The 12,808-nt window shown below is 43.8% G+C and overlaps 1 protein-coding gene across 1 annotated transcript; it reads right to left on the bottom strand.

Annotated features, from left to right (window-relative positions):
- Positions 1–790: 790 nt before the first annotated feature.
- On the bottom strand, positions 791–9,592 carry KLRG1 (killer cell lectin like receptor G1). Its single transcript, XM_021533913.3, has 5 exons — positions 9,478–9,592; positions 4,642–4,734; positions 3,817–3,968; positions 1,859–1,962; positions 791–902 (listed from the first exon to the last, which is right to left on the bottom strand). The coding sequence occupies exons 1-5, from the start codon at positions 9,590–9,592 to the stop codon at positions 791–793; spliced, it is 576 nt and encodes a 191-aa protein (XP_021389588.2).
- Between the last annotated feature and the right edge of the window lie 3,216 nt (positions 9,593–12,808).

Raw genomic sequence — 12,808 nt, 5'->3', positions numbered from 1 at the left:
TGAGCCTGTCTCTGCTCTACTTGAACTGAAAGATTGCATTAAGAGTTTGTCCACTGCTTCCTCTATCTGCAGTATGAACACAGGTGGGGAGGAAAACAGGTTCTGGGTGGATTAAATAATTACACAGAATTAGCTGTATTCCTTTGACTCCAGAAGTCCAGTTTCTTGACTAGCTTGGTTAAACCTTCCTAATTCCTTCCAACAGAGAGAAGAAATGGCACAAGTACACACTTTCCGTCCAGTGCAGTCCTGGAGATTTATTTTCACTGCTGGATTTACAGAAGCTGCAGTTTCATTTCACCCTCTTCTCTCCCACTCATACCACTGGGATGCAAAAGGAGAAGCTGCCACTGGGAGAAATATGATTTTTGTCAATGAACAGCAAGCCTCATTTTCCTTGTCCTTCTGATATCAGACAATGGAGTTGCAGAGGATGGAAATTAAATTTGATACTTAAAAGTGAGGGAAAATGACTAGGTCCCCCCCAGAGGTCTGAAGATACCTGTTGTAACAAAGCTTTTATTTGCCTTTATAGGATAAATAAGGGAAAGAATAGGCCAGGGAATATGTCTCAGGTCTCATCTGGTCACAAACAGCAAAAATCTAACACTTGTGGACTGAGAATAGATCTATTGCTGAGAGTAATACACCCTTATGGACAACAAACCTGTCCTTTAGTGAGGGTATGGAAAAGGCAAGTCCTTGCTCTTGTGTGAAGCTTCAGTTTGCAGGACAATGATCAACTAATACCACTGATGAGGTCGTTGTGAGATGAAGAAGCACATAGGATTTATCTAAGTGCTTTCTCACAGATCCATGGAGCTGAAACTTCACAGCTGGAGGCATGAAACTGATGTTTCATCAGGACAGCACAATTTTGCACACGGCTGTTAGAGTAGACCCTGCAAGAGACATGAAACACTAATGAGAATGAAAGAAAATACTGAGATTGTCTCCTGGAGACAAGGAATTAAAAACATCTGATTTTGATGGGTGTAGCCCAGAGGAGAAAAAAACAGACCTCCAAAAGGCAGTTGCTAGAAAATAAAATGTACACCAAAGAACCTACCTACCTGCCACAGCTAAGTAATTTTGCCATCATAGAACCCAAATCAGACCCAAACGCAGACACAATTCCCTGCAGTGATATCCACCAGCATGTGAGTGGCAGTGGTGAAAGTCTCATGGAATGATCCCTGCCTTCAAGGAGTTTGTAGGAAAAAAAGCTGGATTTATTCAGGGAACTAAGCCAAGTGCTCAGAGTACTGGCCTGTTGACAGTGAGATCTTGGGCAAGTTTTGCTTGCTGGAGAGGCTTCAGAAATTAACTCATTGCCTTAATTGTCATAAAAAGGAAAGGGCCAAGCAAACTCACCAGATTAAAAAAAAAAAAAAATCCCTCATGGAAAACACTGACTTTTGTCCAAGTAAAGAAAGATAAAATTAAGGTTCTGACTTAGGTTGGCACCAGCAGAGCAGGAAAAGGCTGGATTCTTGCACCCAGTGACACCAGCATTCTACAGAATGGGTGCAAGGTGGCTACACCAAGTAAAGCCATATGCCTTTCTGCCCAAGCATCTGTGTGCTGGTGCAGGTAAATGAAGTCCTTGGTCTGAGCAGCTGGAGGGAAGCAGAGAGTGAGATACTAATACTTGACCTGACTTTCACAGGTAAATGCCTTGACAAGGTGCAGGGCAGTAAAAAGTAAACCCTATTGAGCTTAGTGAGCACAGGTGACAGCAAGAAGAAAATCTGCCCAGGAAGAAAGTTCCTGACATCTGGAGGAGGAACTCTGGGTGTTCTGGAACACCAAGCAATCTGAATAAGCATAATTGTTTTTAAAACAGAATGAAACTCACCTGGCATCACTTAATACAGAGCCATCCTCCCAAATCCATCCAGAGCTTGTACTGTTCTTCAGTCCAATCCAAAAACATTCTGCTTGAATACTCTTGAATAGATCCTAGAAATTATGATGAATTACAAAGTGACTAATGAAAGCCAGCTTGAAAATGGAGATAAGGATAAGTAAAGAGAACAGCAAGCAAGATACATCCTCTCACCTCACTGTTCTTTAAGTGACTGACAATACTGCTTCCCCACACCTTCTAATGACAGGGCCAGGAGTTGAACCCAATGATCCTGATGGGTCCCTTCCTACTCTGCATATTCTGTGATTGTATGATTCTATGAACTGCACCTCAATCTCCTGGAGTTTCCTGCACAGAGCTTTATGTAGGAAGGTATGCCATTAATATTAATATCAACACCCTACTATACAGCTAACTAGCAAGCTAATATGAAGCATTAACAATTAAAGGTAAAATGAGGGTGGGGAAGGGCAGGAAGTGCAGGCACTGATAGATATGTGTAACAAGCCCAGTATGAAAGCTTTAAAAATTTCATATACATTTTCCTCCTATGTGTTTTCAATGTTCATTTCCTTTTAGCTAACTTTTAACCTCTGATTATTGTTAAATGGTGAAGCCTGCAGCAGAAACTCAGCCCTGAAGTAAATTCCCCATCCCCAACCCTCCTCCCCACAAAAAAAGACAAAGCCAGGAAAGGCAAGTTTGTTTTGTCCACCTTTGCAACCAAACAACAGCAACCTTTCAGGGGTATGGCTGGGCTCCATCCTTATCTCCTGCTGCCATAAACAAAGCTTCAGAGAAGATCTCTTCAGAGACAAGTATTAACAAAGCTGGCTTGGTAAAGCTGTGGGAATAGGAGCAGTTTGAGGAATCACTGGAGTGTTGTTGGTGGTTTGGAGATGACTCCGCTTCCCTAGCACTTGGAGGTTGAGCAATCACAGCCTTCACAGTACAAGGCATGGATAGCTAGAAAAGTCTTATTTAGATGGGCCCTATCCCTGAGGAGGGATAATGGTAACACTCTAGTAGCTGAGATGGTAGTAAGAAAGGAGCAGGAGCAGGAAGGCTTTCTTCATGCCAAAGAAATGGGTAATCTGGGGAAGACACCTATTTCTCAAAGAGACAGAATTTGTCTATGCAAACGTGAGAGCCTGGTACATACTCCCAGTCAAGCAGAGACCTGGCTTTGCAATCCTCCAGAGGACATCACACAATGCAACTTCTATCCACGGACTGGAAGCTGTCCACATTCATTGCACCTGAGCTAATAAGCCGTGGCTTGAGCAAAACCGGATTAAGGTTTCTGCTCTACTTAAGCAGATGTGCCTCAGCGCCCCAGTAATCAGCACTACCCCTTTCTCTAGTGACCACACATGCCCTTGCCCCAGAGAGCACCTGCAATGGAACACATGGTTCCTTATTTCACCAGCACAGCTGAGGTATTTTGGCAGAGGGAGGAAGTAAACGCTGAAAAGAGACTGAGAAAGAAATATCTAAGCATGAACACAGGGAATGGCATGGGTCACTGAGCAGGAGGAGCTGGAGCACTCACAGGGAGGAGAAGTATTGCTTTTGTAAAGGAAGCACTCCTTTAGAGTGGGGACGTATCAGTTTGTAGGCAACGAATACAATGACTGCTTAGTGCCACTGTAATCATTCATATCAGTCTTATTGGGAATAGGAGAGGAGGTGGAGAGGAACAGTGGAGAAGGCTGTCTCCTACCATCCTTCATAGAGTGATTCTGAGTACCTGACAGTGACCCTCACCTCTCTGTTTTCCCCTTTGTCTGCTTCCTGCAAACTTTGTGATGTGTAACACCACAGTCATAAATCCTTCCCTTCCTTTAAAACTAAAATATTGCTGAAGTGACAGCACTGCTTGTATGCCAGTCACTTAGGTATCTGGAAGGAAATGGGAGATCCTCAAAGCCAAAGAAAACCATTACCATCTCCAAGGTGTCACTGATCACCAGGAGGTGAGCTCCCTGTGCCCTGCAGGACTCCTGACTGAAATTCCAATCCTTCTTCTCCTTGGAGAAGAAATAGCAGCTCCCTCTGTAGGCCATCCACTGTTGAGGGCAGTGTGGGTGGCAGTCACCTGTAAAGAAGTCAAAATACTCATACTCCTCTCTACCATTAACCAACAGAAACACTTGTCAGCAAGGACCTGCTGAGGAACAACTAATTTGGATAGTTGAAATGCAGAAAACTCAAATCAGAACAAGATTATGAAAATAACAGTGTAATTTCAAAATCTTACAATAGTCATATACGCTGTGATGCTGGTGGCAAGCATGCACACACTCACCCTGCCCCCAAATTTCCACTGAATCACTCAGGTACCAAATAATACCCAGCTGGCTATCTGAAAACAGATCACACTCTGTGGGTAAGGTGTGATCATGTCCCATTTTGGGTGGAAGGATTTTAACAGGAAGCTCCTCCACATAGTCTAGTACCATCTGCATGTGTGCAAATATATTACAGACCTATTTGTTCTACTGTTTACTGCTACATTTACCAGGCAAGTCTACAAAGATTTTTCAATATGTTTAACTGTTCTTTGCCACATGATCTGAAATGGGTTTCCTGGAGTCTGCATGAGGAATATATTCTTCAAAATATTCTGGATAGGCATTGGGTACATAAGGTTGGTAGAAACCTAGGAGAGCTTCTGGTTTTAACTCCATACAATGGAGTTTCTGTGGTTAGATGTGTTGCTGATCCTTTGCTGTTGGTTGCTCATGCTCAGCAGCCCCTGGTGCACTTACTCATCTTCCAAATCAAAACAATTGCCAGGAAGATGCTCAATGTCCCAAAGCCTATGGCCAAGCCCTTCAGAACTGCTGACCACAGATGGGAAACTGTAAAAGAGAAAAGAAACCATAGTGAACAGATGCCACATGAAGACCGAGTGTGGTTTTACATAGTTTGCTTGTGTAATGGGCATTTCCACAAGGAACTGCACTATTTAGAGCATTGTGTCTGTCTACACTCTGCACATGGTGGACATCACTATCACTGTCTCTGCCCAGTCAAACTGGGGCCGCCCCATCAACCCAGGGCCCCATTTCAGCTGGGTTTGGGGCCACCAGTTCCTGTGTGAATTTCCCAGGGGGTACCTTTCTCCACATGAGCCACAGCTCTGCCCCTGCCTGGCCAGTGACTGACCCCACCACAGGAAGCACCTACCAGAAGTGAGCTGGAGCCACCTACACAACATGTGACACCTCGTGCTGGCAGGAGCCTCCCAACAAATCCACTCCTGCCTCACCATTGAAGTTTGGGGTGGAAACCAGAGAGCTGCATTGCTACAGCCACCCTGTTCCAGCTTACATGTAAAAAGAAATCCAAAGATTTTCCCCAGCTCTCCCAGCAATAACAACAGGTTTAATCTCAGCACCCTGTTCACAGGCTTAAGACAAATGGTCATGCTACATCTTCCCAGGATACTCCCAAGGCAGCTTTACATTTTCATCTTCCATGGTAGGGTGGCAGAATGGAAGAGCCAGCCTTGAAGACCTTGGGACATCTCCTCCTTCACACTTTTAACACCACTGTTTGCTGTTCACTGGCAGTGGCAGAAGGTGAGTCCCCGGGGAAACTTCCACTGTAGCCCAGCACAGCTTACTTTCAAAAGGCTGGTCAGGACTGGCCTGTAGAAGTCTGCTTTTGTACAGCATGACATGTTAACCTCCAGGCTACATGTTGCTTTTCCACTGCCATCTCCTGGAGCTGTGTTTGACCTGAGAGGCATTCACTTTGCATAAAACATTTGCAATCTCAGCACTTAAATCTCCTCTCTCCAAAACAGAAGACAGGATGATACTTACTGGCACAACTGAGCTCCAAGGAGTTTGCTTTTCTTGTTTTATTAATCTCAGTACAACAGTGCACAGACAACAGCACTTTCTAAAAAGCAGTAAATGTGCAGCTAATTTATGTACCACATCCTGCTTTTGTGATGTTCCAGAGCCTTCTACCCAAATCTAGCAATAACATACCCATGGATCTCATGCAATTTGAGGTGCTTCTCTCTTGGTCATATCACAAGACTCAAAGAAACACATTTGATCTCTTGGGTGAGGTTGAAAACAAAAGCAGATGACATATGAAGAACATTGTGAGAAAGACAAAGAAAGCTAGTGGTAAAACAGAAGGTAAAGGGACTCCACTTAAAAACAAGAACACATCCTTTACACATTGGAAGCTTTGTCCAAATACAGAAAGTAGACCAGGTCAGTAAATTACTAAAAATATATTTATTTTGATCTTGAGCAGTTTTCAGGCTCACTTATGTTAAGGCCAGTTTCTCATCTATAGCAAAACACTTAGGCCTGTGGTTTTACCTAGAAGAAGTTTCTAAGATAACAAGGGAGATCATGAGGGAGCATAGTTGTAAGCATCATTCTTCTGGTAGAAAGATCTTTTCTAAGATAGAGGTTTTCTCACATTTCCTGAAGCTTGTAGGATCTTCTAGCTGTCCCAAACATAAAGTTAGTAAAATTTCTTATATTTTAAAATCATTATTTCATAACAAAACCCCATCTCATTTCAGAGACAAGATACAGAAAGACTTGTCAGTTACAACCTACTCATCAGCTTCGCACAAAGGGACAGCAGGAGAACTGAAGGACTTGGACTGGGTCTGGAACTTAAACTTGACTGTGCTCTCTATTCCTCTTGTTTGTATCCCTGGCAGCTTGGGGTTTGTCATCAGATTAAGCCTCAGGAGAATGAAGTCAGCCCAAGGTTAAGGGGTAGGGTGGAGGTTTTTCTCTGCAGATTACAACTGAAAACTTGGCAAAAGGGGATAAACATCTGATGAAATATAACTCCTGGTTCTGAGATCACATCTGTACTTTTGTTTTTCTTCCTCTCTTGCCTCTCCAAAGAAGCTGTCTCCTGCATCCTTCTAATCACTCTTAGATTTCAGGGAAAACTGCCAAGCAAGACAACCAGAATGGCAGTCTTTGAAAGAGTTAATCCTTAAATGTCAGCACCGGGCACAGAGCTGGTGCCTCCTGGCAATGAATAAAGCAGGTCACCCTCCATTGTTTCAAACCAACTGCAGAAAAAAAATTAATGATTCATCATCAAAACAAAATCCCAGGGGACCTCCACAACCCCAGCAGTCACTAAAGTTTGTTAAAATGAAAAAATATATGGCATTAGATAATTTTGGAAGGAAAGAAAAAAAAACAAAGTGAAGTGGAAAAACAGGAAATGTTTGATGTGAGTTTAAGCTGCACTCAAACTGCAGAGATCAATCCAGAGAAGTGGAATAAAGTATTTCACAAACTAGGATTTTTACCTGCTGCAAAAAGGAGTTCCTGCAGGTCACACTTTTTAAAACAGGTTCAAGGGTTTCTGTTTGATCCTCAGCCCCCGAACTACATGTGAAGCTCTTGTAGGAGTGGATGGGAGAAGTACCTAAGATGAGTTTGAAATAGGAGGAAAATCTGAATGGAGCATCCAGAAATATTTCTATGTAGTTGTTGATGGTCTGATGAACTGTGGAAGAGTCTGTCCAAGAGGGGAAGTGGACTGGTAGGCATTTAATGTAAATATCCAGTGTTTTCACTTTTGGTGTACAAAACACCCCAACAAGTCTCTCAGTGCTCTGGAGAAATTACTCTGACACTCTCTATTCATTTGCAAGCAACATGACCCAATATTTAATTTTGTGAGTCCAGATTCAGTTCAAAAACTGAAAGCTGTTAGCATTTCGCAATTCAATTCATCTAGGACAATCTGAAGAATGTCATGGCACTGTCCCAGATAGCTCTCCTCTGCTCCTGCCTACCTCAGTATGGGGGCAGCATGACTACCTAGAGCCTAGGAGGAGAATTTGAGATACGAGCATTTTGTTATTGGCTGTGGCACAGACCTGGCTATTTCGGTTACCACAAGCACAATATACAGGCTAACACTGTCTTAAGTGACTGCTGTACTGATATTCTGGTAGTGCAGCATATCTAAGGCTCTCTGGAAGCCAAAGACAAGAAACAACCAGGGTAACTCTTCATTTTTGAGGAGTCCAAAACCTGTTGGTTCGACCAGAGGACTGCTCTACACACCCATGATACTTGCTTTACTGTCAGAAACTCAGCAAGTCAGCAACGTCTTGCTGACTTTACTGTGCCTGCAAAGTCAGCAAGTGTGTGCATTTCAACAGAGGAAAAATACATGAGAGCACATTTCTAAGAAGTGATGGAGGCAGGAACAGAGTTGAACATAAAGACCTCCAAAAGAAAGGTACTTAAAATGAGCTCCTTTGGGATTTCTTTCTTACTGAAGAAAGATGAGAAATAATCAAATAATATACACAAAAAGTGTATTCAAGTATCAGCTTCCTTATTTTCAATTGTCTGACCATAGCTCAAAAAGATGAGTTTCCATAAAATAATGTAGAGAGATGTTAAATAGAAAAATGCAAACATCTAAAGAGGGCATTGGTTAATCCCCTTTCAACAGGGTAGGGGTGAACAGGAATGGCATGGAATGAAAGGATGCTACTGTGTTTTCTGATGCAACAGAAAACATAATTTCTGGTGAAAACATATTCAAAAGCAAGACTGCCCTCCAAACAGATGGAGTGCGAGTACCAGATAGTAACTGAGGAGTTTCTGTGCTGGCTTTGTTTCCACAGTGAAACAAGTGACCAGGCAGTGGTAAACTCCACAAGTATGCAAAATTTTTCTGATCAGGGTATAGAAATCTTGTATCCCACAGTGAGAGTCCCCTTTGCTGTAACACCTCTGAAAATTTAAAGTCAACAATTAGTGTTGCAGCCAATGCAACAGAACTCATCTAAAGCTCACTGACACTTCATAGAATCATAGAATGATTTTGGTTGGAAAGGACCCTAAAGCTCATCTAGTTCCAACCCCTCCACCATTTTGCATGAAGGAAATATTTACAAAAAATGATCACCAATGCAAAGCTGGACTCTTTGAAGGTAGTATTTCTCAACTAAGCTGCCAGATGAATTGTTCGGTGTGACATCTGCAGGTCTAATCAGGGGTAATGGAGAAGAAATAAGGAAAGAAAAAATTTAAGGAAGGCACTAAGAAAATCTTCCTGATCGTAAAGTGCCCTGAAGAACTGCTTCACAGCAAAAGCTGAAAATTTGCTCACTAGGAGGTATGTAACACTAGAACACAGAAAACGGGGGAAAAATCACAAACGAATCCTGCATAGCCCCATAGAAGAGAGGCTGGATGATCTCATATGCTTTCTGTCTCTGATCTCTGATCACCATGTGCCTCTAATTTATCTGTATTCACATCTTGCCTGCCCTTCAAAGAACTATAGCTCACAACCTCTTGCTGCTGACAAGCAGACAACTGCAAACCAGTTTTGAAGAAAAGGATGCCTGGGTTGAATGCCCAGGAGTAGACACTGAAGGAGGTCGGTAAGAGGGAGGGGGAAAATGCTGAGTCTCTAACTCATCAGCTTTAATATCCACAGTAATTTTAGAACCAAAGCAACAGCTCTCTAAGCCAGCACTCAGAATCACTTGCCAGTTCAGAGTGTTTCTGTTAAATCTTGCTTTCCCTCAAAGTAAAATTTTTTGTTGACCTACCTCATCCATCTTTCCTCACCTTTTTTTTCCTGTGGAGCTTTAGCCCTTGGAGGAGTCTGAGAGAATTTGAGAGAAGTATATGTTACTTCCTCGCTCTCATCACCTGCAGAAATTTCTGATCTGCTTGCCTCCATACCAAAGCAAGGAGCATGCACAAAAGGATGTTTCAATCAGGTTGTTAAGCAACAGGGCTCAATGCCTGTGAAACAGGAAGCCTGAGGCTATATTCAGAAGACAAGAAATATAAAGCTGCTACCTCTATCTCCAGCTGTTAAGATAACCAAATTTACAACAATGGAGAGTGGTGGAACTGCAGCAGCTTTCATTTTCTAACCTGATGGAGGATGTCTCAAGAACAGCTACTAATGGAAAAGGTGATTAATGACAAAGTTGAGGGGCACTCTAATTGTTGCTAATGCAAGAGGGTGTGATTACACCGATGCAGCAACTGGGAGGATTCGTGGGCTCTGAGGAGCTCCCTTCAGGGCAGAAACAGTGGGATGGTGACAGCACAAGGTAAAAAAGGTTAATAGTGAGAGTACAAGGTGAAAAATGGGACAAGCAATGGCTATGGCAAACTGGCAGCGCTACTGCTGTCAAACAGGAATAAAGGTGGACAGCACAGGTTTGAAATTGAATCCTTGTGAGCTTTGGACAATTCCACTTCAAACTGGGAACTCTGTCTATACCAAATATCAGTGTGACTGTGCTTGAGCCACAAGGTATGCACTGAGAGCTGGCATTCCTCAAGTACATCCAAGTCAACATCTCAACAGCATCGTACAAGGGAGACAGGGGCATATTGAGGATAATCTACCAAAAGGGCACAAAGAGTTATCCTTTGGGACCACACCTTCTGTCCTGGGAGGAAAGACTGAGAGCCCTGGTACTGCTTGGCCTGGAGAAAAGACTTCTTGGTAAGGATCCAATTAATGTATATAATTACCGGAAGGGAGGGTACAAGAAGAGTCAAACTCTTCAGTGGTGCCCAGTGAGAGGACAAGAGGCCACAGTAACAAACTGAAAGACAGAAGATGTTTCCTCTGAACACAGGTGTTGCCAGGAAACACTTTTTTTTACTCTGAGGGTGGCTGAAAACTGACATAGGTTGGCCAGAGATGTTGTGGTGTGTCCCTCAGTGGTGAGTGGCCTGGACACAGTCCTGGGCTGTAGGTGGACCAGGTTGAAGGTGGGCTGGCTTGAGCAGAGGGTGGGACCAGATGACATTGAAAGGTTCCTTCCCAACTCAACCATTTGGTGATTCTATGGTCAGCAACAATAGGAAAAGCTACTTTTCTTTTGAAGTGTTGACCATTGATGAGAATAATTCAAGTTGTGCTAGGGGAGGTTAAGATTGGATATCGGCAACATTTTCTTCACCGAAAAGGATATCAAGCACTGGGACAGACTGGACAGGGAAGTGGTTGAGTCACCATCCCTGAAAGTATTTTTTTTAAATATGCAGATGTGGAGCTTAGGGACATGGTTTAGTGCTGGGCTTGCCTAATGATCTTCAGGGTCTTTTCCAAACTAAAAGATTCTGTGATTCTGGTGGGGAGTACAGATGTTTCCAGCACCCCAATAAATCTCCTAGCTGCATAGTTGGCTGGTTTTTGTTTTAATCCACATTCTGATCCCTTCCATTTTGTGCTCAGAATGGGAATATTGGTCAGGCTCAGGCTGCACTTCTTCAGCACAGTACACTACAGTTAATTTGCAATATATGTCTGGGCATGCTCAACAAAGGAGTTGGGATCACTGCTACCTCCAACAGGGATGATTGTTCCCCCTTCTGGTGATATGTTCTAAATTCTGGTGACATGTTCTAAATTACTGCATGGGATTTGCCATTGTTACAACGCACATGGTGGGGAAGGGACTGGATATTTCTGCAAACTTCTTCACTTGCCTGTAAGGGTGGCATATTGCACCCACAGGATTCCTTCCAATCCTAGGTAGGGCCTCTGGACAGCAAGATAGGGAGAGTGCTTGAAAGGATGGGGAAGGCATAAGATAGCAGAGCAAGACAAGAGGCAGAATGTCTCTCCTAAATGCTTCCAGTGAATAATAGAGAAGTCTAAAGAGAGCTTTCAAGCTCAGAGAGACAGAAGACACAGCTTAAGTGTCCAAATCCGATTTTATCCCAGCTTTGTGTTTCTTTGGTAGATTCTCTCCAGTATTTCCATGTTCTCTCATACTTTGGAATAAAGGTGCCTCTCCCAGCTCCTGCCAGTTTTGTCACTTTTAAACTGCCCAGGCTGCCTGCTGACCCAGAGTGACTACAAAGACAGCACTATTTGTGAAGAAGTGGAGAAGTGTAAGCTTGTGGGAAAGAATTAAGAGCTGTTTTAATGTTGTTTACCTTTTTTTTCCCCATAATACCAGTAAGACAGGAAGTAGAGGGGGAAGGATCACACTGTAGAAGGTATGAAGGCAACTCTCGGTTATTTATTCACACTTACATTCACATGTAAGTGTGAATAAATAAATCTGACTAATGCAGCTGCGCCATACTGTAAGTATGGAGCCACAGTAGAACTAAACTGATCAGTTTTCCAGGAGCCAGCAGCATTTCTTCCGTAGTTCTTCACTACTGAAGCAGCATACCAGAGGGAGAACCTCCCAAATTTCACTCAGACACATACCTTTTCCAGCATGTTGGTACATTCTTTAACTGCAGCATTTCTTTCTTAACTAGAGGATGCAAAAGTCTCAGAACTCTGGTGAAGAAGATGTGTCCCTTCCAGTAGCAGACTCCTGGAAAGTGGGACGTGCTCTGGGAACACATCATAAGGAGAGAGATGTCCTTTGAACAGGCCAGTCTCACATCTCACATTTATAGCTTTATTAATGACATCCAAGATGCTCAAGCACCCCAACCTTGTGTGCTGGACCTGGAATTCCTCTACAGTGGTAAAATCTGCAGGAGTTGGGGGAGGCACCTTTATTCCAAAGTACAAGAACAAAACATGGAGAATCCACCAGAGACACAAAGTGGGGACAAAATCAGAAGGATCAAGGCCACAAAGCAGTTTGTGAAGTGGTCGAGGCGCCTTGCTCCTGCAACACAGTTCACTCTGGAGGCACCTGGTGGGTATGGCAAAGCTCAACACAGAGGGACTGCTACCGCCTCCGGAGAAGCCGAGAAGCCCTTCATTCCTGCTGATGCGGCCAGCTGCCTGCGGCTCTCCGAACCTGCGCGGGGCACAGGAGAGGGCAGAGCGCCACTTCAGCGAGGGACAGTCACAGAGCCCCTGTGGGCGCTGATCCGCAGCGGGAGCCTCGGCACGGCACGGCACGGCACGGCACGGCAGGCGCGGCTCGCTCCGGCTCCGCGCCGTGAGGGCTCC

This window comes from Lonchura striata, chromosome 2, assembly GCF_046129695.1.
Source record: "Lonchura striata isolate bLonStr1 chromosome 2, bLonStr1.mat, whole genome shotgun sequence".
NCBI lineage: Eukaryota > Metazoa > Chordata > Aves > Passeriformes > Estrildidae > Lonchura > Lonchura striata.
This window is presented reverse-complemented; position numbering and strand designations above follow the sequence as displayed.

Excerpts from the sequence above, each read along its gene's own strand:
- KLRG1 (XM_021533913.3), bottom strand. The coding sequence starts at position 9,592 with ATGGAGGCAAGCAGATCAGAAATTTCTGCAGGTGATGAGAGCGAGGAA. Across the intron at positions 4,735-9,477 it reads AGCTCCACAGGAAAAAAAAG|TTTCCCATCTGTGGTCAGCA; the intron begins GTGAGGAAAGAT and ends TCTCTTTTACAG. Across the intron at positions 3,969-4,641 it reads TGTTTTGATTTGGAAGATGA|GTGACTGCCACCCACACTGC; the intron begins GTAAGTGCACCA and ends ACTTCTTTACAG.